The sequence below is a fragment of the Miniopterus natalensis genome, chromosome 1 (assembly GCF_054644295.1).
Source record: "Miniopterus natalensis isolate mMinNat1 chromosome 1, mMinNat1.hap1, whole genome shotgun sequence".
NCBI classification, from domain to species: domain Eukaryota; kingdom Metazoa; phylum Chordata; class Mammalia; order Chiroptera; family Miniopteridae; genus Miniopterus; species Miniopterus natalensis.
The window spans coordinates 59,035,808-59,062,362 of record NC_142081.1 but is presented as its reverse complement, the minus strand read 5'-3'; the positions used below and the strand labels follow the sequence as shown (position 1 = coordinate 59,062,362).

At 38.8% G+C, this 26,555-nt stretch overlaps 1 protein-coding gene across 1 annotated transcript in view; it reads left to right on the top strand.

The window, feature by feature from the left end:
- RTF1 (RTF1 homolog, Paf1/RNA polymerase II complex component) overlaps nt 1–26,555 on the top strand; it is a 61,610-nt gene that overhangs the window by 12,877 nt on the left and 22,178 nt on the right. The window contains exons 3-6 of the mRNA XM_016220410.2: nt 14,458–14,605; nt 16,246–16,450; nt 21,610–21,724; nt 23,614–23,725. Of these exons, the coding sequence (XP_016075896.1) occupies nt 14,458–14,605; nt 16,246–16,450; nt 21,610–21,724; nt 23,614–23,725 (580 nt within the window). The remainder of the gene's footprint in view (nt 1–14,457; nt 14,606–16,245; nt 16,451–21,609; nt 21,725–23,613; nt 23,726–26,555) is intronic.

Here is a 26,555-nt window from a genome sequence, read left to right as displayed (position 1 = left end):
TATCTTAACAAGTATTAATTGCCACTGCCACTTTGATAAAAGTTTTCTGTGATAGTGTAGAACCAGCCTGTCTCTGTACTTTGGAAATATTTTCAGGTCGTAATGCTGTAAAGCATAGAAATGTTTTATTTATTTCATCAGTTCATTGCCAGAGAGAGCTGTTTGTACCAGATAGGGTCAATGGAACCAAAACAAATTTCCAAAGTCAAATATTGAGTCCTCAGTTCTATACCCTCTCCATGTTAAAGACCACCCCCCCTCTTTTTTTTAAATCCTTACCCAAGGATATTTTTCCCATTGATTTTTTTTTTTTTTTAAGAGAGTAGAGGAGAGGGTGGGGGGGAGAGAAAGAGAGAAACATCACTGTGAGAGAGACACATTAATTAGTTGCCTCACTCACACGGGGCCAGGGATTGAGCCTGGAACTGAGGCATGTGCCCTTGACTGGAATCGAGCCCACGACCCTTTGGTCCTTGGCTGATGCTCTAACCACTGAGAAAACTGGCCAGGGCAATACCCTCTTTTTAATTTAATTTTAATTAATTAATTTATTTATTTTTAAAAATATATCTTTATTGATTTCAGAGAGAGGAAGGGAGAGGGAGAGAGAGAGAGAAACATCAATGATGTGAGAGTCATTGATTGGCTGCCTCCTGCACGCCCCCTACTGGGGATTGAGCCTGCAACCCGGGCATGTGCCTTGACTGGGAATTGAACCAGGATCTCCTGGATCCTAGGTTGATGCTCAACTGCTGAGCCACACCTGGCCGGGCAATACCCTCTTATTAAAATGGGTGCCACAAAGTTACTTCACATGACCGCTGCTCCAATATGCAATAGCCAAAACCACACTGCTATGACAATCCCCTATGTTCCTTTATGTCCCCATCTTGATTTCTTTTTACTATTGATCCTCGGGCCGCCTTTTACTCCTTCTTGACAGTCACTATTATGGTGATCTATGACTTACCCACCAGTTTCTCCTCAGTATTACCAATCAATCCAACGCACCTCCCTGTTAATGGAGCAGCATTGACAGTTTCATTGTTCTATTTCTGACCTTGTCAGAAGGAACCAGGGGTAGGGCTTGTAGGACAGTGTTTATAGAGTTTACAGTAGTGTACAGTGATGTCCTAAGCTTTCACATTCACTTACTACACAGTCACTGACTCACCCAAAGCAACTTTGAAACCTATAAGCTCCATTCATGGTAAGTGCCCTTTACAGATGTACATTTCTGTTTTTAATATCTCTTTATTGATTTCAGAGAGGAAGGGAGAGGGGAGAGAGATAGAAACATCAATGATAAAAGAGTCATTGATTGGCTGCCTCCTGCATGCCCCACACTAGGGATGGAGCTCGCAGCCTGGGCATGTGTCCTGACCAAGAATCAAACCTCAGTATCCTGGATCATAGGTTGATGCTCAACCACTGAGCCACCCCGGCTGGGCCAGGTATACATTTTTTTTAAATATTTTTTTTTAATTTATTTTTTAGAGAGAAATGGAGAGGGAGGGAGAGAGAGAAACATCGATAGAGAAAACCATTCATTGGCTGCCTCCAGCATACCCACTACTGGGGATCAAGCCTGAAACCCAGGCATCTGCCCTGACTTGGAATCAAACCGGCAACCTCTCAGTGCATGGGACGGCGCTCAACCAACTGAGCCACAGCAGCCAGGGCCAGGTGTACATTTTTAAATCTTTCATGCCATATTTTTACTGTACCTTTTCTATGTTTAAATATGCTTAGATGCACAAATACTTACCATTGTGTTACAGTTGCCTACAATATTCCCTACAGTAACATGCTGTACAGGTTTGTAGCCTAGAAGCAATAGGCTAAACTATATAGGATAGGTATATAGGAGGTTATAGCACCTAGGTTTGTGTAAGAACACTCCATGATGTTCCCACAATGGTGAAATCACCTAATGACACCATTTCTCAGAACATATCCCCACCGTTACATGGCTGTAATTTCCTGGAGAGGGGCCATATATCATCTTTCTGTTTAATCTCCCACTTTGTAGTCTAGGAAAAAATTTTTTCTTTTTTGTTAATCCTTACCTGACGATATTTTTTCCATTGCTTTTCAGAGAGAGTGGATGGGAGGGAGGAAGGGGAAGAGAGAGAAACACATCAACTGGTTGCCTCCTGCACTCTGCCGACCAGGGGTGGGGAGCGAACCCACAACCCAATTACATGTCCTTGACTAGGAATTGAACCCAAGACCCTCCGGTGCATGGGCCAATGCTCTAACCACTGAGCACACTGCTTAGGGCTAGTTGAATATTTTTAACAGTGTACTTATTTTGTTTTACAGTTCTACTAAAGTAAAAAATGTTTTTTATTGTATAATGAAATTTAGTTAACAGCTAGAATAGTATTTACTAGTGTCTTGTGTGTCCAAATTATGGATACTTGCATTCTAATTTACTGTAGTGATGTTCTCTTAATTTTAAATAATTTAACATACCTAAAATTGCTTTTCACAGCAAGAGGTAGTGAATAGTGTTTTGTTTTGTTTTGTTTTGTTTTGTTTTGTTTTTTAGTAGAGGAGCCTTAAGCCCTCTCAAATTGATAATAACCCATTGTTAGAAAAGCAGTGGGCTCTGTGAAGTAACTTGGTTATTTGTTTTGTTTTCCCATTTTTTTAAATGTATAGACAACCGAGGAAAATCTTGAGTAATTTCCTTTTCCCATTATTCCTACTTCAACTACTACTGTTTTCCATGTTTCAGAAGCCAGCTGTTGTGGGTTTCCTCCCCCCCACCTACCAATGTTCTATTAAGTTTGAATCTGTGGTGTGTCTAGAATATCCTATTACATGTTTATGGTCTTTGCAATTCCTTAAGATACAAGCAATAAGTATTCTGTGAAGTACATCATTCTTCATATTTCTATCATTAAATCAGAGTCCTAAGTATGCAGTTACTGTAGGAATTCCCTTCATCCTTTTTAGCTGCTTCTATCAGGAGGGCAGAGTGTGCCACCTCTACAGCTTAGAGGAACCCAAAACTTGTGCTAGAGTACATCCAGAGTCCGTAAAAACCATTACAGCTTAGGGTTCCTTGCAGCTACTTAACCAGGTCTAAAAGCCCTCACCTTAGAATGCTACCCAACTGCTTGTGCACTTATTGGAGAAAAAGCTGACAGGCAAGTTGCACTCTGCCCAGTGGGCAATGAGACTTTGAGTAACTTTCATCCTACAAGGTTCTTAGCTCCTGCTACTGCCTTCAGGTCCCATTCCCCTGGGCCCATAAGCTTCTTGCAGCTCTACTCCAGTCTCCTTTCCCCCAACCCCACTGGGAATAGCAGCTTCACTATCATGGCCATTCTGAAAGGCACCTGTTCTTCACTCTGCATTATCATTCTTTTGCCCAGACTACTAGCTGAGCACCTCAAAGGTAGGGTGAGTATTTTATTACTTTGCACAATTAAGCGAACCTTTCAAAAAGATTAAGAAAAAAATTTTTTAATCCTGCCAACCATCAGAGAACTCAATAGTAATACTGTGAACTCCTATTTATGACTCCTGTAACGATATCTTGGATTGAGGAAGGAACTTCTAAGCAGTCCTTTCATATAAGTTTGAGACAGGCTCTTGCCTTTTTTTCTCTCATAATGATATTCATGTCTTTTTGTAGATAAAAACTATAATGAGGTAATTTGCTGTGTCTTCTCATTTCTCCTATAGCTTTTATATCCTTATTACTTACAAACTAGCCTTTTAGAAATTTGGTTGTTAAAGCGTCTCAGTCAGATGGAGCCTACTTGTTCCAGACTGTACTCTAATTTTTTCAAATACACCTCCCATCCCTTCTCCCCTCCTGCCTTTTTTATTGTTTATTGTTAATAGTGAACAGTGAATACAGGTGGAAAAAGTATGTTGGCCCCTTCAGGTTTGCTAGGACAGAAAACTGGTCAAGAACAACTGAGAAGGTGGTTTGTTATAAGGAGAGACATGCACTGATTTTAGAGAAGGAAGATATCTAGCTAAAAGTTATAAAAGTTTCCTGTCCAGAAAAATTGGGTGCATTGGACATTAAGTATAAGGTTCAATTAGGAAAGGAATAGTAGATGTCTTACTATATTATCTTCGCCCTGGAGGGAAAAAACCTAAGTTTAATGTATTTACTTATATTATTTTTGGTGAATGCATTATTCTCAATGATAATTTGGGGTACATGGAACTCTTTCTTTAATGTTTACATTGACCAAGCCTGGGAACTTGGAAAGCACACCTTAGTGGTAGGCCATAATGCTGTGCTATGGCACTTTGGTGCTGTCACTTCTAGTTCCTGAAAGCATTAGATAGGAGAAGCACCACCAAGGGTGCAAAGAGGAGTAGCAGAGAAGAAAAATAACAAGGTTAGGAGGAACAGAGCTAGCAGCCACTCACAAGATGGGATTTAAAAAAAAAAAAAAAAGGCCAAAACAAAAAATTCCTTTTGTTAGGAGGAATGGAGTCCTAAATTAAGTTGTTCAGAGTCCTTTTTAGAAATGGTAGATCATATATAAACAGACAGCTGCAGCTAGATAAGAATCAAGCCTAGATTTTCACTAGTTACCAATAAAAATCATGTTGGATACCAACAAAACCATTTTTTGTTGTCTAAAATTGAGTGTAACTACATTAGACATGGTGAGAAAACAGCTGAATTATGTCCTAATACCCTCCACCTAAACAAGAATTATTATTTTTTTAAAGCTTCATATATAGTCTTGTTTTCAAAATTTTTGAGCAATAAAAGCATTTGACTAGCCCTGTAATCCAGCACATGTCATACCTCTTTTTCCTTCCCCAAGACTTTTGTCAGCCTTCCTGGTTGTATTTATGCCCCCACTTGCCTCTCCAAAGACTCTGGTCTCTTCTTTCTTTTCCTCCATTCCATTTTTTTCTATTTCTTTCTGAAGCTTCTTTTCACCTATCTCATCTAATCTTTTATGTTCTCCCACTTTAATCTAATTACACTCCCAATTCCCATTCTGTTATCGCTAGCTGGCTCTAATATATTTATTAATATAACATTTTGAAAAAGATAACTTACTTATAAATTCATTTAGTAACAACTTTTCCTGGAAGTTGGCCTAGATATGCAATAGTATTTTGTTACTGCTTTACCATAGAGATAATACATAATTAGCACGTGCTTCTGATAAAGGCCTTCACTGCTAAGCTAATATTTTCTCGTGTGTGTATTAATTTAGTAAAGTTTTTGTACACACAGTCTTCCAGAAAAAGATGTTTCATGCACATTAATTATCCCAATACTTAAAACTAAACTCTTGAAAGTTTAAAATATAAAGCCCACTACATTTGAAGTGTTTTTGATAGATATTATTATATATATTTGTTTTTCTTGTTGATTAAGTCATGATCATGAATGGCAGTTCTTATACCATGAAATAATGACTTCCAAAATGTTGAGCTGTGTGGTACTGCTTTTTATACCTTTTCTTTCTCTCCGTTACTGTAGGTAAGAAGTGGCCATTGTTCTCATCTTTTGGTAATCTGCTCTACTTCCAACTTCCTGCATCTGATCTGCTCTGGGGTCAGGAACCCAGGGGACCCCATAGAGTTTAGGTTGGAATACTCTTCTTTAGTACTTGAACTTAACAACAACTATTTGGATTGCTTACAAACCTTATTTTTACATACTTCTTAGTTCTTGGCTATGTAGATTATCATACAGTAGCACCTGATTTATCTAGATACCATTAAAATCTCATCACAAAAATTTGGAAAAATAAAGTGATTTTCATAGACTATTTGCTCAAACTTGTTTACAACAAATTCTGACACTTCCTATCAAATAGTAGAATGGAGTGCTGATTACATTTTACTTTTTGTTGTTGTTCTTAATCCTCACCCAAGGATATTTTTTCCATTGATTTTTAGAGAGAGTGGAAGGAAGGTGGGGTGGGGGGAGACATTGATGTGAGAGAGACACATCAATTGGTTGCCTCTCACACACGCCCCCACTGGGACCAGGGATCCAACCTGCAACCCAGGTATGTGCCCTTGACTGGAGATTGAACCCAAGACTTTGATTCTCAGGTCAGTGCTCTAACCACCGAGACACACTGGCTAGGGCTACGTATTTTTGTATTATATGTTTCACTTTTGTTTTTGTCTCCATTCCAGACTTTTAAGTTTTTGTGATTGAGTGTAGGGATTCTCTATGTTTTCCAGTTAAATATATGTTATTGCCTGGTTATAAAATATAGTACTGTCTTTTGTACTTGTCTCATTAATTACATAGAAAAGAAAGCTAAGCCATTCTTCATGTTCTTTTGGCTGACATTGAATTGTATTTACTCTTCAACTCTACTGACCCTTTTCTACTTTCTGGTGGGCAAAAACACCTAAATCAGGAACCATACCCTTCTTGCACACTTCTTTGCTGGCCACTGTCAATATCTAGAATAATGACTGTGGAATCCTTTTGAAGATTGCTTTGACTTAGTATAACACTCAGTTAATATAGAATCTTACAACTAAAACTCCAAGGAATCATAGAGATCATCTGGACTCCTGTATTTCAGATCATAAAATAGTACCCTGCATTTATATAGAACTTAATGGTTTCTGATGGACTTTAAACTTATTTTATTCTGCTTTTTTTGAGTCTTACACTACCCTGATAGGTAGTCAAGGCAGTATTGTTGTTCCTACTTTACAGATAAGGAAACAGGCTCTGGTTAAGGGCTTGGGTGTATTCCAGTTCTTTTAACCCCTAATCCCAGTATAGTTTATCACTAGCCCAGCTGTTCTTCTTGAATCCTACCTACTTTCCTCAAAGTATTTTTGTTTCACTTGTAAATTCATTTCAGAATAACTGGGTTGCAGTGGTTTCTATTCTGACTCCTGAGACCTAGAATGTGATCTTCCCTGCCCATTAGAGATATCCTCTCTGAAGACTTGAAGTTTCTTTGTTTTTTTTTGCCTTCAGGATGCTCAAAGTACTCAGGTCTCAATGTTACCTAAATTCAGAGCAACAACTTCCAATCCCATGTTCCTTTCTGTCATTTGGCTGAGTGCCAGGAAGGTCAGCTGCTCCCTAGATTAGAGACCTGCTTATAACACCCCACCCCCCGCCACACACAAACACACACTCACACACTCAGGCTATCACAGGGTTGTGTAGTACTAAACTTCCTTGTATCATTAGATTATCACTGCCCATTAGAGTACCTGTAACACCAGTGAGGGTCAAATTACAAACCTTTATTTATTAAGAAAACATCTTGCCCTGGCTGGTGTTTCTCAGTGGTTAGAGCGTCAGCCGGCACACAGAAGGTGTCAGGTTCGAATCACGGTCAAGGGCACGTACCTGGGTTGCAGGTTCAACCCCTGGTCCCAGTCAGGCCGTGTGTAGGAGGCAACCACTCAATGTGTCTCTCTCTCTCCGCCACTCTCCCCCTCTCCCCTTCCACTCTTTCTAAAAATCAATGAAAAAAATATCCTTCGGTGAGGATTAACAAAAAAGAAAAGAAAAAGAAAACATCTTCCAGTTTCTGTTTTAGGTTTTCTTTACTACATGCAGGGTGGGGGAAAAGTAGGTTTACAGTTGAGAGTACATGAAACAGTTTATTCTTGTAATATTATTTATTAATTGTATTATTTTCCATATGAATAACTGTAAACCTCCTTTGCCCCACCCTGTATATACATGCTTCCTTTGTTATGTGTAGTTCTGAATAGATGTAGACTGCTTGGGGAAAGCAGGACGTCAATGTGTATGAGAGTTCTGACTGACAATGGACCCTTTTGCATTTCTAGATTGTTATTGAGCAGCTCTCACTGGGGTGGCTCTGGCCTCTGTACCCAGATGCAGATCAGCAGGCACTCATTTTCTCATTCTTGCCTTCTGTGTGGTGTACTTTAGTGCACTTTTAAGGCCACAACAGCTTGCCTTTTAGTAGAACCATAGCTCCCAAAACAAATTAAGAAATGCCAGGTCATTTCCTCTCCTCTGTTCTGGATGAGGAAGGCCTAAGAGCATTCGTTGAATCCTGTCCTTTACTTTTGAGACTCCATTTACTACCACACTCTGGCAATGAAAGAAGAATTCATTTTTCCTCATTCTCAGAGTCAAAAGAATAAGGGTTTTGCAGGGATGGGTGAGCATCGCTGGGCTAGTGGCTGGATTAAGATATTTCTATGTCGATTTTGCCTGCCACAAACCTTTCTCTTCTCCTTTCTGGTTTATTAAATTCTGTGATCAGGAGAAGAGGTACTGGACAAATATTTAAAATATGTACTTAGAACAGAAAACATTTGGGAACCTCTGGTTTATAGGAGTAAATGTAAAATATAACAAATGTGATCTGTTCTCCAGGAAAAAAAATCTTTGGGAAATTATCAGGACCCATTTGAGTCTCTTTCTCTGTATTAAACAGGAATAAACAGGAATGAGACTGGCCTCCCAAATCTTAAGTGATTACTTATCTTTGGGTGATGGAAATTTGGGTGATTTTCTTTTAGTTTTAAAAATACTTTTTTCCCTGGCCTGGTAGCTCCCTGGGCTCAGCTGATTAGAGCGTCATCCCTATACAACAGGGTTTTGGATTCAGTCCCCAATCAGGGCACATACAATAATCAACCAGTGGTCCAGCCAGCGTGACTCAGTAGTTGAGCATAGATCCATGAACCTGGAGGTCACGGTTCAATTCCCTGTCAGGACACTTACCTGGGTTTTGGGCTCCATCCCAAGTAGGGGACATTCAGGAGGCAGCTTATCTATGACTCTCATCATTGATTGATGTTTCTATCTCTCCCTCTCCCTTCCTCTCTCTGAAATCAATAAAAACATAAATAAAAAAAGAATCAACCAGTGAATGCATAAATAAGTGGAACAACAAATTGATTTTTTTTTCTCTCCCTCTCTCTCTCTTAAATCAATCAATAAATTAAAATTACTTTTCTATTTTTTAAAGCATATAATAAACATATTTTTCTTAAAATTAGATTTTAAAGGTTTGTAAAAAGTGAGATATGTTTTTAGAAAGTATATATGCAAGTAGCCTAATCCAGCTTCTGAGTACTAAAAGGTGTATTTGTAAGACATTTTCTTTTTAAAAGTAGAGTTACTTACATTATTATAATTCCTCTAAAATAATGTCAAATATAGTGAGCTTGGTTGTTTGCCGTTGGCATGACAGACCCTATTGACTTAGTCTCATGGGAGGTAAGGCATCTTTGTCATCTCATCTCTTTTGAAATTTGTTGGAAGGAAAAGTGAGGTTTTCTTCCCACACTAGGTTTAGCCAGGAAAGCCCTTTTTAAATGGAAACATTTTATTTTCTTTTTTTACTTTATCTTTTCTCCCTCTTCCCCAAGGGATAAACATGACACACAACAAATGAGTGACAGCTGCTAAGCTCAGGCAGTGGCAAATTGCAGCAGATTGAAGGTGGAAGGTTAAGGAAGCCAGCTAGCCTCCTAGTATGTCCTGAATTGGATTTACCTTTGTGACTTCACATTTAGATCTTTATTGCTCTCATAAACACTCCCCCCCCCACCCCAGGGAGTCCAGAATTTGGCTCTATTATACATGAAAAACCCAAATCTGTAGGCAGAAATAGACCTACTGACTCTAACAAACATGTAACCCTGGTAGCTCAGCCTTTACCCTCTTGGCCTCAGATTCCCACTGGGTAGAAATACAAAGGGTCAGGACACCTTGTTTGAAAGAAGAGGGTGATGCCCCTTTTCAAAACCACCTAGTAAATACGGACTAATATATGTATAATTTTGCTATTTGTTGTAACCAAGGCCAATACAAAAGATGTTTTATATACGTTATTGCCTCTAGTACTGTATCTGAGTTCTCAGCATAGGAAGTTGATATATTTTAGCTCTGTTAACTGAGAAACACTTTAGCCTCTTTTGGATTCTTTCTAAGTCACTTAAAATTATCTTCCTTGAATGATTAAAATTTGAAATAGTTAACTGCCATATTCAAATATCCATCAACCTGGCTAACGCAGTTCACCTTTCTCTGGTGATTCCCTGATACCCTGTCCCACCCAATTTGTGTACCCATCCAAGCTGCTTCCAGTGGCTTATCCATACAAATAGCCTCTCTTGTCTCATGCTGGAGAATTTCCTAAAATATCTCAAAGTTCCACAAATGCCAAACAAGCAACATCTGGCCTTGGTGTGCCCTCTTGCTAAGAGGCCTCAGCCCAGCACTAGCAGCAGTTAGCTTCAGTTCCCAGCTTGGCTTCTCCTAAACCCAGCACAAGTAGCAGCCCTTTTCAGATTGCTCTGTAGCTCATTTTGGGTGGCTATGGGCAGGCACAGGTGGCAGCTAATCTCGACAAGTACCTCCTAGGAGGCCCCAGAACCAGTACAACCAGTGGAGAGCTTCAGACCACGCCACAGCACCACCCAACCACCTCCAAGAACAATATACTCAAGGGGTGAACTCGTTGGACACCAGAGCCCCACTGACACGAGTCCTGCTCTGTCCTGTCCATGGGGTTGCCCCTGCACAGAAGCTCCTCTCCTGTAGTCACAGCCAGTTCTCACAGCTGATTGGCCTAGGGGTACATCACTCCCATTTGATGTGCCAACAGCATTCAAGGCTCAACTATAACAGGAGGGTGCACCTGGAGTGCCCAGCATGGGTGACTGGGTAGACAGTGTCACTGGGCCCTACAGGACATTTACTACATAAGGCCACTCTTCCAAGACGGAGATGTAGCAGCTGTACGCAGTACATAGAAACAAACACAGGGAGGCAGTGAAAATGAGACAAAGAAACGTACCAAATAAAGAACAGTCCATCAAAAGAACTAATATAAATTGGAGACAATCTAACAGATGCAGAGTTCAAAACACTGGTTATAAGGATGCTCAATGAACTTAGGGGAAGAGTAGATGAACTTAGTGAGAACTTCGACAAAGAGTTAAAGTTTAGATAGAAAACATAAGATAGGACAGTCAGAAATTAAGCATACAATAACTGAAATGAAGAATACATTACAGGGAATCAACAGTAGATAAAAGCAAAGGATCAAATCAGTGATTTGGAAGATAAGGAAGCAGAAAACACCCAATCAGAACAGCAAAAAGAAAAAAGAATCCAAAAAAATGAGGATAATTTAAGGAGTCTGTGGAACAACTTTAGGCATACCAATATTTGCATCATGGGGTTGCTGGAGGGAGAAGAGGGAGAGCAAGGAATTGAAAACCTTTTTGAAAAAATAATGACGGAAGACTTCCCTAACCTGGTCAAGGAAATCGTCACACAAACCCAGGAAGTGCAGTGTCCTAAACAAGATGAACCCAAAGAGGCCCACACCAAGACATAATTAAAATGCAAAAGGTTAAAGACAAAGACAGAATCTTAAAAGCAGCAAAAGCAAAGCAGTTAGTTACCTACAAGGGAGCTCCCATTAGACTGTCAGCTGGTATTTCAACAGATACTTTGCAGGCCAGAATGGATTGTCATGAAATAGTCAAAGTGATGAAAACCAAGATTTCTCTACCCAGCAAAGCTATCATTTAGAATCGAAGGAGAGATAAAGAGCTCCCCAGAGAAGGAAAAAGCTGAAGGAATTCATCACCACCAGACCAGTACTCCAAAAAATGTTAAAGGGTCGTCTTGCCCTGGCCGGGTGGCTCATTTGGTTGGAGCATCGTCCAGGTCAACGTGGGTTCGGTTCCTAGTCAGGCACATACCTAGGTTTTGGATTCAGTCCCCAGTTAGGGCATGTGCAGGAGGCAACCCATCGATGTTTCTCTCACATCAATGTTTCTCCCTTTATCTCTCTAAAAAAAAGAAAAAAATCAATAAAAGACATATTCCAGGCTCTGACCATGGTAGTTTGGTTAGTTAGAGCATCATTGCAATACGTCAGGATTGCAGGTTAGATTCCTAGTCAGGGTACATACAAGAATCAGCCGATGAATGCATAAATAAGTGGAATAACAAATCGATATTTCTTCCTCTCCCTTTTCCTGTCCCTTCCCCTCTCTCTCTCTCTCTCTCTCTCTCTCTCTCTCTCTCTCTCAAGGGAATAAATAAAAATCAAGAGAAAAAGCCCAGCTGGCGTGACTCTGGTTGAACATCCAGGAGATCGCAGTTCGATTCCTGGTCAGGGCACATGCCCAGGTTGCAGGCTCAATCGCCAGCAGGGAGTGTGCAGGAGACTCTCTCATCATTGATGTTTCTCTCCTTCCCCCTTCCTCTCTCTAAAATCAATAATAATAAAAAAAACTCACATATTAAAATAAAAGGAGTAATTGCAAAAAAGAAAAAAAAATCATATCCCTGGATGAGGATTAAAAGGGGGGGAAGGGTTCTTGAAGAAAAAAAAGATAAAAGATGTAAATGATAAAATGGCAATGAATACATATCTATCAATAGTTACTTTAGCTGCAAAAGGATTAAATGCTCCAATTAAAAGACTTAGGGTTGTTGAGTGAATAACAAAACAATACCCTTACATACGTCTACAAGACACTTACTTCAGATGGAAAGACACACAGACTGAAAGGAAAGGGATGGAAAACAATATTTCATGGAAACAGAAAAAAGCTGGAGTAGCAATGCTTTTACTTGTCAAAATAGACTTTAAAACAAAGCCTGTAACAAGATAACCAAGGACCCTGCATTTCCACTTTTTGGTATTTACCTGAAGAAACCCAAGACATCAAATTGAAAAGGCATATGCACTTATATATTCATTGCAGCATTATTTAGAGTAGCCAAGATATGGAAGCAACCTAACTGTCCATCAGTAGATGAATGGATAAAAAGTGGTGCATATATACAGTGAAATATGACTTGGCCATAAAGAGGAAAAAAAAGAATGAAATCTTGCCATCTGCAACAACATGGGTGGACCTAGAGGGTATTGGTGCTGAGTGATATAAGTCAGAGAAATACAAATGCCATATGATTTCACTTATATGTGGAACCTAAAAAACAAAGTAAGTGTACAAACAGACCAGAAACAGACTCAGTGATACAGAGAACATTTTGATGGTTGCTGGGTGGTTGGGGGATGGGTGAAAAAGGTGAAAGGATTAAGAAGTACAAATTGGTAGTTACAGAATAGTCGTGGGGATGAAAAGTACAGCATAGGGAATATAATTAATAATATTGTACCTTGGCTGGTTTGACTCAGTGATTAGAGCATCGGCCCTTGGACTGAAGGGTCCCGGCTTCGATTCTGGTCAAGGGCACGTACCTCGGTTGCAGGCTCAATCCCCCGCTCTGGTCGGGGTGTGTGTGGGAGGCAACCAATTGATGTGCCTCTCTCACATTGATGTTTCTCTCCCTCTCTCTCCCTTCTATTCTCTCTCAGAAAAGCAATGGAAAAAATATCCTTGGACGAGGATTATAAAAACAAACATTTTATTTTCAAAACTGAGCTGCTAAAGTGTGTATACATTTTTTTAGGACACCCTGAATATGCATATTTTTAAAATATATATGTATATATGTCTATTGATTTCAGAGAGAGGGAGAGAGTGTTAGAAATATCAATGATGAGAGAGAGTCATTGATTGGCTGCCTCCTGCAGGCCCCCTGCTGGGGATCGAGCCCGCAACCCGGGCATGTGCCCTGACCAGGAATTGAACCAAGATCTCCTGGATCCTAGGTTGATGTTCAGCTGCTGAGCCACACCTGCCAGGCTATGCAGATTTTTGAAATCCTCACCCAAGGATATGTTTATTGATTTGAGAGAGAAAGTCAATGTGAGAGAGAAACATACATCAGTTGCCTCCCATACACTCCCCGACTGGGGATTGAACCCAAAACCTACATGCCTTCACCAGGAATCAAACGTGCAACCTTTTGGTGCATGGGACCATCCATGCTCCAACCAGCTGAGCCACCTGTCCAGGACTATACAGATTTTTTAAAAGGTGCATACACACACACATAAAATGATCGACTTTGCTTTCTGCCTCCTTGGAGATGGTACCAGTGCTACCATCCATGCCAGAGCATGGTCCTCATCCCTTCTCCCTGTGCTTTCTGCAGTTTTCTTCTGCTGACAAGTCTTATTCCCTGTCTTCCTGGAATCCACTCCAGAACGAAACCATTCTCTATATACTAAAACCCAGACATACCAAACCCTAGCAGTTACTACCCTGTCTGATACAGGAAACATTAGAATCTAATTTCTGTAACAACTGAGGTTTACTTAGTTGATTTGCCATAAAATTGATATCTTTGTTCTGTTGTGATAAGAAGTACATTAATTAAATTTTGTTACATCAGTTATTTACTATCTCTAAGAAATTACAAATCATAAGTTATTAAATTTTAACCAAGATTTCAAAAATCCTTATCTTCATATTTATTTTCGTTCAAAGCAACAGACTCTTGTTATCATTTTGATGAATGTCAGAGACTCTTAACTCTTGAATTTCCAGCTTTTCCCAGTAAGTCTCTTTTTCAGTTTTCTTTTTTTTTTCTCCTTGTAGTGGACGTTCGGGAGCAATAAAAATAAGAAGAAAGGAAAGGCCAGAAAGATAGAGAAGAAAGGAACCATGAAGAAACAGGCCAACAAAACTGCTTCATCAGGCAGTTCGGACAAGGACAGTTCAGCTGAGAGCTCAGCCCCTGAGGAAGGTGAGCCACGAAGCCCAGACCCTAGGAGTGAACTCCCACTCTTGTCAGGCTAAAGATGCAGAGTCAGCAATGGGGGAAAACATGCATGCATTACAGCAGTTCACAACATTTTCAGTGGTCATGGATCTTTTGAGAATCTAAATAAAGCAAGAAAAATACATGAAGTTCTGAAGGTTAATGAAGTCCATAAAACCCATCCAGGAAACCTATGAGGAATCTGCATTAGAGTCTCCACTCAGTTTACCCTGATTGCCTACCCTTCCCTTTTATGCTTGGTCTAACTGAGGAGGAAAATCCTTGAACTGGTACAAAACTCAGTTAAAAAACAAATGTTATTAGGAATCCACTAATCAATTTAATGACTCACTAAACATTGATTTTTTTTTTTAAGCATTGATTTTTATTAAATGTCAGTAAGTATAGAAGAAAAATTATCATTTTTCAACCTGCACTAATACTTGACTTACTCAGGAGTTATCAATGACTGTTAAAACCATTGGGTAAGAGTTTGTTGGGGAGCAAGATGTTTACAGTCTCAAAGCATCTCGCCATTATACTTACCAACTACAAAGGAGGAAAAAAGTGCCTTTACAAAGGAGAAACTTGGGGACACTACCATAACTAAAAATCCAAATTAATATTACTAGTTATAGAACAAACAGATGTCAGATGCTTCCTTATGTGATACTTTGAAAAGGACACAATCACTTAGGGAGTATTGTTGCCAAAATTTCATAACCCAGACAGTGCTTCATGAAACCAACCAACCCAAATTGGGGACATTTGATAACTGTGGCTATTTAAATTTGAATTAATTAAAACTTAAAATTAAAAATCAAGTATCTCAGTTGCATTAGCCACATTTCAATTGCTCAGTAACCACATGTGGTGGCTATTACTCAGATAAAGAATATTTTTATCACCTCATAAAATTTTGTTAGATAACATTTGGGCCTATATTCCTCAAAAATTCAGTGGCATGAAAGACAAAAAAAGAAAGAAGGCTGTTGAAGATTAATGATGAGTACAGAGACATGGCAACCAAATACAATGTGTGATCCTAGATTGGGTCCTTCTTTGACTGAAAATTGAGATTTTTTTTGTATAGCTCTTTTGTTTGGCTGTAAAGGACTATGTAGAACAACTGGTGAAATATTAATATGGAGTATGTTGGATAAGGGTAATACATCAATGTTAAATTTCCTGAATTTGATAATTGTATAATTGGTTATGTAAAAAGACTGTCTTTTTAAGAAGTGTTTAGGTGTGAAGGGTTACAATCTCTGCAACTTACTTTCAGTTCAGCAAAATGAATGATAAAAATGTATACATTATTTTATATGGGTAGACAGAAAGTAAATTGGCAATGTTTATAATTGGTGAACCTAAGTTAAAAAATGTATGGGAATCACCTTTTCTTGCACTTCTTCTCTTTAGGTCTGCAATTTTTTCAAAATAAAAAAGTTAAAAGTATGCTGGTTTATATTCCAGCCTAAATTTCCCTAACCTGTCTTTGCAAAGATGGCAATATGCCACTTTACCTAGGAGAGCCAAAGAGTAATGACTATTAACTTTGTGGGGTCACTTGTGGCCTGTCTTCTCTAGTAGAGCCTAATCTTGTATTTCGGCCTTTGTTGCAGGTGAAGTGTCAGATTCTGACAGCAACAGCTCCTCCTCTAGTTCAGACTCAGACTCTTCCTCAGAAGATGAAGAGTTCCATGATGGCTATGGAGAAGATCTCATGGGAGATGAGGAAGACAGGGCTCGCCTAGAGCAGATGACAGAGAAGGAAAGAGAGCAAGAACTGTTCAATCGCATAGAGAAAAGGGAGGTGTTGAAAAGAAGGTAAGGTTGTAGTTCCTTAATGATTTAATAAAATAATAAAATAATTTTCCAGAATGCACATTTGTAGCCCTGTCTCCACAGGATTTAATTAAGACTTGGGATTTATCATTATTATTTATGAATTAGCTATCTCACTATCCTTCCAGCATGGTTTTTGTATTTTTTTAAAACTCAAATGTTAAATTGCTGTTTGATATTCAGAAGCCATGTTTATATGGTAAAAGTTCTTCCTTATCTCCTGAGAGAATTTCAAGGTAAAAATAAACTTAGCTTTTGTCTCAGGAAATAAAATAGTCCTCAGAACCAGGATTCTTCCCTACCTACTTAATATCATTAAAAAAAAAAAAATAGAAGCATTTTCTTTGGCAGCAGTTAGTTCCATTTCACCTGGGCCCGTTTGTCCATTCTAGAGACCATATTAAGTATGGTGAGTTATCCTAGACAAGAATGTTTAGCTTTTAGTCAGCAACAACTAATAGACATTTGGTTTGAGTGTGAATGCTTCCTAGGTTACCTGTATTGGAACAAACAGGACTTAAGAAACTGTGCCTGAGTTGCCAGATGGTTTGGGATGACTTTTAAAAATAGTATATCTGAATTGTGGAAAGCATAACAAGAGGTTCTTGTATAAGGCCAGTAGGGCCTCATGAGAATATCACAATGTAGCTCAAGAGTAATGGGTGGCTTATCTCAAGGTTTTTATTATATTTTGGTTATTTTTTCACCTATGTGAATGAGGCAGTAAACTGATTCAGTGACTTTTATTAGTGGCTGGAAGAATGTTTACAGTGATGATAATTAAGACAGAAGTTCCAAGCCATTCACAGAAAATTGAGATTTTTTTTTTTTATAGCTCTTTTGTTTATCAGCAAGGCAATGCAATAGTGTAAGTCAGAAATTTCCTCCCTATTTTAAGATAAAGGTCATTGTGTAGATCTCATTTAATCATAATAATCTATTATTTTATGTAAATACCATTAGCATCTCATTTTATATCCAGCAGCACCAGTAGTGAGATGTTATTTTCAGTTGTTAGATTCTTCACCTCTTCTAAGGCTGCTTCTTTTTTAATTTTTAAAAAGATTTTAAAGGCGAGTGCAGGCAGCCATCAAAGGTAGCTTGGTAATAGAAAGAGCCCTGACATTTTCAGTCAGAGGTCTAGGCTTAATTCTGACCAAGTGTCCAGGTGATCTGAATTAGTTGCGTTCCCTCTTTTCTGCCTCACCTTCTTCCATGGGGATTGTTGTAAAGTTTGAGTGAAATGATACATGTAAGAACATTACGTAAAAGCTATTATTATTATTTTTATTATTATTATTATTATTTTTAATCCTCACCCAACGATAGTTTTTCCATTGTTTTTCCAGAGAGAGTGGAAGGGAGAGAGAAAGAAACATCGATGTAAGAGAGACATTGATTGGTTGCCTCCTGCACGTGCCCTGACCAGGGCCAGGGATTGAGCCTGCAACCAAAGTACTTGCCCTTGGCTGAAATCGAACCCAGGACCCTTCAGTCCTCGGGCCAATGCTCTAACCACGGAGCCAAACCAGCTAGGGCATGTAAAAGCTAATATTTTAAAAATAATTTTATTGATACATATTTTACACACCATAGAATCCACCCATTTAAATGGTTTTATATATTCACAAAATTGTGTAACAATCACCACAATAAATTTCAGAACGTTTTCATTACCCCAGAAAGAAACCCTCTACTCATTGTTAGTCATTTTTTATTTCCTCCAAGCCTCCTAGCCCTAGACAACTACTAATCTGTCTCTATAGATTTGCTTATTTCTGGACATTTTACATAAATGGAATCATACATATAGTCTTTTGTGACAGGCTTGTTTTACTTAGCTTTTTTTTTTAAGTTTATCCACATAACACATATCAGCACTTCATTCCTTTTTATGGATGAATAATATCCCATTTTCCATTGTATGTATACATCGTATTTTGTTTATCCATTTATCTGTTGATTGACATTTGTGCTGTTTTCACCCTTTTGCTATTGTGAATAATGCTAATATGAACATTCATGTACAAATAATTGTTTGAGTGCCTATTTTCAGTTCTTTTGGGTGTATACCTAGGAGTGGAATTGGTGGGTCATATGGTAATTTTATGTTTCCTTTTGAGAAACCACCAAACTGTTTTCTGCAGCCTCTACACCATTTTATATTCACACCAGCAATGTGGATTCCAGGTTGTCTGCATTCTTGCCAACGCTTGTTATTTTCTCTTTTTTCCGTAATAGCTATCCTGGTGGATGTGAAGTATTATCTCACTGTGATTTTGATTTGTATTTTTCTGTTGACTAATGATGTTGAACATCTTTTCATGTCCTTGATGGCTAGTTATATATCTTTGGAGAAATGTCTGTTGAAGTCCTTTGCCCATTTTTTAACTGGGTTACTTTTTGTTGTTGAGTTATAAAAGTTCTTTGTATAGTCTTGTTACTAGACCCTTATTAAATACATGATTTGCAAATATTTTCTCTCATTCTGAAGGTTGTAATTTTCACTCTCTTGATAGTGTTGTTTGACGCACAAAATTTTTAATTCTGATGAAGTACAATTTATTTTTTCTTATCTTGCCCAAACTTTTGGTATCATCTCCAAGAATCTATTACCAATCCAAGATTATGAAGATATGTTTTCTTGTAAAAGTTTTATAGTTCTAGTTCTTATATTTAGATCATTGATAGATTTTGAGATCATTTTTATAAGTGGTGTGAAGTAAGGCTCCATCTTCATTCTTTTGCATGTCAATATTCAGTTGTCCCAGTTGCACTTGTTGAAGGGACAGTTTTTTTCCCAATCTTGGCACTGTTGTCAAAGATCAGTTGTCTGGTCCAGCAGGGCATGGCTCAGCAGTTGAGCATCAACCTAGGATCCAGGAGATCGAGGTTTGATTCCCGGTTAGGGCACATGCCCCAGTTGCGGGCTCAATCCCCAGTTGGGGGCGTGCAGGAGGCAGCCGATCAATGACAATTCTCTCATCATTGACGTTTTGTATCTCTCTCTCTCTCTCTCTCTCCCTCTCCCTTCCCCTCTCTGAAATCAATAAAAGATATATTTAAAGGAAAAAAAGAAACTAAAACAAAAAAAGCAATTGTCTATAGCCCTGGCCAGTGTGGCTCAGTTGATTGAGCGTTGTCCCATGCACTGATAGGTCATGGTTTGATTCCCGGTCAGGGCCCAGGCTGGGGTTGTGGGCTTGATCCCCAGGAGAGGGCATACAGAAGGCAGCTGGTTGGTGTTTCTCTTATCAGTGTTTCTCTCCCTCTCCCTCCCTCTCTCTGTCTAAAAAGAAAATCAATAAAAATATATATTTTTTAAAAATAGTTGTCCATAGATATTTGGGTTTATTTGTTTACTTTCAATTATCTCCCATTGGTCTATGTCTGTCCTTTTGCCAATACTATATACTGTTTTGATTACTGTAACTATGTAGTCAGTTTTTAACTTGGAAAGTGTGAGTTCTCTAATTTTGTTCTTCTTTTCAAAATTGTTTTGTTTATATGCGGCTCTTTGTGTTCCAATCTGAATTTTAACATCAGATTGTCAATTTCTGCAACAACAAAAAAAGTATCAGCTTTTTGTAGGAATTGTATCTGTAGATCAAATTTGGGAGTATTGTCATCTGAACACTGTTAAGTCTTTCTACTTCCTTAGGTATTCTTTAATTTCTTTCAACAATGTTTGACAATTTTGGTGTAAAAGTCTAGCACTTGTTAAATTTATTCCTAAATATTTTATTCTTTTGGATGCTATTGTAAATGGAATTGTTTTCTTTGTTAGTTTCAAATTGTTCATTGAAAGTATATAAATAAAATAAATATTTTATATACCAGTCCTGTACCTAGCAACCTTTCTGGGTTCACTTACTAGTTTTAGTTGTTTTTCGTGGCTTCCTTAAGATTGTCTATATAAGATCATGTGATCTGCAAAAAGAGATAAATTTTACTTCGCCCTTTCCAATATGGACTCCTTTATTTCTTTTTCTTGTCCTCCAGTACCATGTTGAATAGAAATGGTGAGAGCATACATCCTTGTCTTGTTCCTAATCTTAGGGGAAAGCATTCAGTCTTTTACCATTACATGTTAAGTTAGCTGTGGGTTTTTCATAGATGCTTTCTATCAGTTTGAGGAAGTTCCTTTTTGTTCCTAGTTTGTTGAGAGTTTTTATCAAGACAGGGTATTGGATTTTGTTAAATGCTTGTTCTATGCCTGCTGGGACACACTGTTATGTGCCCTGACTGGGAATTGAACCGGCAGCTTTGCGGTACACAGGACAATGCCCAGCGAACTGGGCCACACCAGCCAGAGCTATTTGTGATTTCTTCTTTGACATATTGGTTATTTAGGAGTGTGTTGTTTAATTATTAACTGTTTTAAAAGGAGTAAATTTGTAACGGTGCACCCCAGTCTCACATTATAAAAGTACATTTACAACCTTAATAATGACTGAAAAGGACAAAAAATTTTGATGACTGTGTTAGGAACTAAGTGAAAATTTGACTCTTGGGGTTACTTTGGAGTGTTATGATAAGAGTTTAATGTTTATTACATTCCTTTATCCCATTCATAAAATTCCTTAAGTTCACACACAAAAAAATAGTTTTATTTAATAAAAGCCTGATTTTTGTTATAGGGAGGGAGTCTAGATTGCATTTGTTCAAGAGGGTAGCATATTATTCATGTTTGCTTTGGGGGGAGCATTTTTTTCCTAATGAAAGAGAGAAAGTAATCTTATTCAAATACAGCCTTTGTCTTGATCACTTAAAAAATGTGACAGTGGCGCTCTGTGACTTCATTCTATTTCTAATGGAACACCATTGAAGTTTATTGTAAAAATCAGTTATTTTCTTCTATTATGTGAAGGTCAAGGAAGAGCTGTGTTTTACCAACAGGATATAATAGTATCCTAAATATTTTCTCTTCTCTTAAGTCTATTCCAACTTAATGTTTTTGAGTACTTTTGGTGTACTTATATTCAATATCTTCTATGGGACTTGTGCACTGGAGTTTCTTATAGGAAGCAAAAACATTTATTAACTCCTCCACCCTACTTACTTCCTTTCTCCTAATAGAAACCAGTCATTACAAATATTTCATTGCCACTTAAAAAAACAAACAAATATCTTTTAACCAGATTTGAAATCAAGAAAAAACTAAAAACAGCCAAAAAGAAAGAAAAGAAAGAAAAAAAGAAAAAGCAAGAAGAGGAGCAAGAAAAGAAAAAGCTGACACAGATTCAAGAATCTCAGGTAAGAGATTCAGTGGACCTCGTTATCCAAAGAGTAAAATTTGTTTTGAGTGTGTGTGTTTATTTTTGTTGTTGTTATTATTTGTTTTGTTTTGTTGTTTTTTATCGTTATTGTTGAAAGTGTTATAGATGTCCCCCTTTCCCCCCCCATTGACCCCCTCCACTCCACATCCGCCCCACCCCCAGGCCTTCCCCTTACTGTTGTCTGTGTCCACAGGTTATGCACATATGCATATAAGTTCTTTGACTGATCTCTCCCCATTCACTCCCCCCCCCTGTTTTCCCTCTGAGGGTCCTGTCTGTTCCATGCTTCCATGTCTCTGGATCTGTTGAGTGTGCATGTTTGTATAAAAGATGGGTTTATGCCCCGCCTGGTATGTCTTAGTGGTTGAGCATCAATCTGTGATGCAGGAGATCAAGGTTCAATTCCTGGTCAGGGAACATGCCCATGTTGTGGGCTCGATCCCCAGTAGGGGTCATGCAGGAGGCAGCCATTCAATGACTCTCTCATCATTATTGTTTCTATCTCTCTCTCCCTCTCCCTTTCTCTCTCTGAAATCAATCAAGACATATTTAAATATATATATATATATAGGTTTATATTAATCAGCGTAGGTCAGTTAGTGCATGACTGTTACATGCTGCCTTCATTAATCTGTAGATACATCATTTCACCATTAGCTTCACTGTTTAATTCCTTAGGAATTCTTCACTCAAGTGTGCATTTTAAAAGCAGCTCACTGCCCCACCAGGCGAGGCTCAGCAGTTGAGCATCGACCTAGGATCCAGGAGATTGAGGTTCGATTCCCGGTCAGGGCACGTGCCTAGGTTGTGGGCTCAATCCCCACTCAGGGGCATGCCGGAGGCAGCCGATCAATGACTCTCTCTCTTTCCCCCTTCCTCTCTCTGAAATCAATAAAGATATATTTAAAAAATAAGCAGCTCACTGATGTGTGAGCAGCCCTAAGGAAAAATTGGTAAACATCCTGTCCCAGGTAGCCTGATTGGTTAGTTATGATGTTTACTCAGTAAGGTGTTTGTCATCCTGTACTTGGTTGTAAAAGAAGATGGGAAAATTAGTCATCTCCGCATTCATCACAAAAAGTTTGGTGACAATATCAGCAAATATTAGCTATGAGCTAGGGTGTCCTTCTTGAAAGTGCTTATTCCTAATCTAATGAACAAAATAAACTGATGAACAAAATAGGTCCAGAGGCATGGATGCATGGAACAGACTGACAGATCTCAGGGGTGAGGCAGGTGGCAGGGATCTGAAGAGATTAACCAAAGAACTTATATACATGTGTCATAGCCCATGGACACAGACTGTGGTGAAGGCCTGGGGTAGGACAGGGGCTGGGTGGAATGGGGTAAAGTGGGGGAATGGGGGACATCTGTAATACTGCCAACAAATAAAAATATGTGTGTATATAAGTATATATATATTTTAAAGTGTTTATTCCTATAATTCTTAGGCTTTCTGTTTATTAGGCAGGTAAGATGAGGGCTGACTTTACTGTTCTATCCTCTTTGTCCACAAGAGGATGCTCTTCCCCTTTAGGCAAGTTCAGTTTCTGCAGCCAATATAGATCAGCCTGGTCGGTGTGGCTCAGCAGTTGAGCATCTGCCTATGATCCAGGAGATTATGGTTCGATTCCCACTCAGGGTACATGCCCAGGTTGCAGGCTCGATCCCCAGTAGGGGACGTGCAGGAGGCAGCCGATCAATGACTCTCATCATTGATGTTTCTGTCTTTCTCCCTGTCCTTTCCTCTCTCTAAAATCAGTAAAGATATATATATTTTTTAAATTGAGTGATTAAATATTGGGTATAGAAAATCTTATAAGCAGTTGGTAAAAAGAGCCATCCTACATATCTTTCCCTTTCCAGGTAACATCCCACAACAAGGAACGGCGTTCCAAACGGGATGAGAAACTAGATAAGAAATCTCAAGCCATGGAGGAGTTAAAAGCAGAGAGAGAAAAACGGAAGAACAGAACAGGTAAGTAGGGAAAATATAATACTACTTTGTGTCTTTGATCATATGCTTTGACTTCCTGGTACTCATTTTTGTTTTTCCCCCTTTTTAGCTTTTTATTATGGGAAATTCCAAAAACATACAGAATATAGTATAATGAACCTCCATGAACCCATCATTCAGCCTTAACAATCAACTCATAGCCAGTTGTTTTGTTTGTTTTGTTTTGTTTTGTTTGGAGGAGTTACAATAAAAATCTTTATTTAAGTTTGGTCAGTACAGGTAAGGTATACTGGAGTCACAGAGCAATATGCATTAACAGGGTACAACAGAGTAACTGTTGCACACAAATGTCTTAAACATTCATTCAGTCCCCTAAAGAGAAAATGCACAGATGTATGGTGGAAAAAACTGTATCTAACACTAAAACTACTATAGGACTCCATCAACAAGCCCAACTTTTGCCCAGCAGGCATAGCTCAGTGGTTGAGTATGGACCTATGAACCAGGAGGTCATGATTCGACTCCTGATCAGAGTACTCTCCCAGGTTGCAGGCTCGATTGTGGTAATAGTTAAGTAGGGGTATGCAGGAGGCAACCGATCAGTGACTCTCTCATCATTGATGTTTCTGTCTCTCCCTCTTCCTTCCTCTCTGAAATCAATAAAAAGCATATTTTTTTTAAAAAAAAACTTTAAAAACCCCGACTTTTAGTGATACTGTATGAGGCAAACGTGGCAGTCATAAACTCACATCTACTTTAACAAGTCTGAATGGTGCATAAGAACAGTAACAGTGCCCGGCTGGGCATGGCTCAGCTGTTAAGCATCAACCTAGGATCCAGGAGATCGTGATTTGATTCCTGGTCAGTCGGGGCACATGCCCAGTTTGTGGGCTCAATCCCCAGTGAGGGGTGTGCAGGAGGCAGCCAATTAGTGACTCTCATCATGGGTGTTTCTATCTCTCCCTCTCCCTTCCTCTCTCTGAAATCAATAAAAATATATTAAAAAAAAAAAAAAAGTAGCAGCAACTCATGGTCAATCTTATTAAAGCTATATTCCCTCTTCCATCAGGTTATTTCATTTTTTTATTTTTAAAAAATATATCTTTATTGATTTCAGAGAGAGGAAGGGAGAGGGAGAGAGAGAGAGGGAAAAATCAATGATGAGAGAGTCTTTGGTCTGCTGCCTCCTGCACGCCCTCTACCAGGGATCGAGCCTGCAACCCCAGCACATTTCCTGGCCAGAAATCAAACTGCCATCTCCTGTGTCATAGATGAATACTCAACTCCTGACCCACGCTGGCCGGGCATCCATCAGGTTATCTTAAGTAAATCCCAGCATCTTTATATTTCAGCCATAATTATTTCAGTATATTGAAATATATTGAAAAGATAATGTGGTAAGGACTTTTTCTTTTTTTAACATATCTTTATTGATTTCAGAGAGAGGAAAGGAGGGGGGGAGAGAGAGAAATATCAATGATGAGAGAGTCATTGATTGGCTGCCTAGCCCGCAATCTGGGCATGTGCCCTGACCGGAATCAAACCCCAATCTCCTGGATCCTAGGTCGATGCTCAACTGCTAAGCCACACCTGGCCGGGCTTTTTTTTTTTTTTAATATATATTTTCAAATTGACTTTAGAGAGAGGAAGGGAGAGGGATAGAGAGGTAGAAACATTGATGAGAGAAACATCGTTCGGCTGCCTCCTACACGCCCCCTACTGGGGATTGAGCCCCAAACCCGGGCATGTGCCCTGACCTGATGACCTCTTGGTTCATGGATCAGCGCTCAACCGCTGAGCCACACTGGTGGGGGAAGGACTCTTGTTTTAAATATAGCTATAATACCAATACATTACCTAAAAAATTGTAACAACGAATCCCTTAATATTTTATTCCTTTATCCAAATACCTAGTCAGTCCTCAAATTTCTCTAGTTCTATAATTAAAATATACTAATTTGTTCATTTGAATCAGGATCATAAATAAATCCACACATTGTGATTTGTTAATATATCCCTGAGTTCACTTGATGTGTAGGTTTTCCTGTCCATCTCTCTTTTTTAGCCCCTTCCAGCTTATTTGTTGAAGAGACTGGGTCATTAATCCTATAGTTTCTCACAGATGCTGACTACGTCACATTAGTGGTGTTGAATGTGTTCTTCTAGTTCCTTGTAATTTGTAGTTAGAGAATTGGACAAATTTGGATTTGTTATGTTTCTATTTTGTTTTTTGGTTTTTTTTGGAAGACTGTTTTAGGTGGTAGTATATTATATCAGGAGATCCAGGATATTTGTTTGTCTCTCATTTTGTGATACTACCAGCTCTTACTTAACTATTACCACAATAATGTGATGTAACAAACTGCCCCAAACTCACACATACAGTCATTTTTCTTGCTCATGCATCTGCAGTTCATCTAAGGGTTGCTTGATATACGAGTTTAGCTGGGATTGTCCCCAAGCTTCAGGATAGAACCAGGTCTGTTTCATCTATGTCTCTCCCACCTCAGACCAGTAAAACTAGGGCACATTCTTCTCATGGTGACAGCAGAAGTATAATAGGGGCAAGCAGAAACATGAGATGCCTCTTATGGCCTAGACTTGGAATGAGCAGTGTCAGATGCCTACACATTCCTTTGGCTGAAGCAAGTCACATGGCCAAGCTCAATATTAATGGCTGGGAGAAACCACTGAGTTACATGGCATAGGGCATGGGTACAGAGAAGGGTGAAGAATTGGGAATAGTAGTATGTTCTATTCTAACAGCCATTGATAATCATGACCTAGATCATTTAATGCATTATGTATGAGTTGCAAAAGGGTGATGTTATAATCTATTATTATTTCTTCA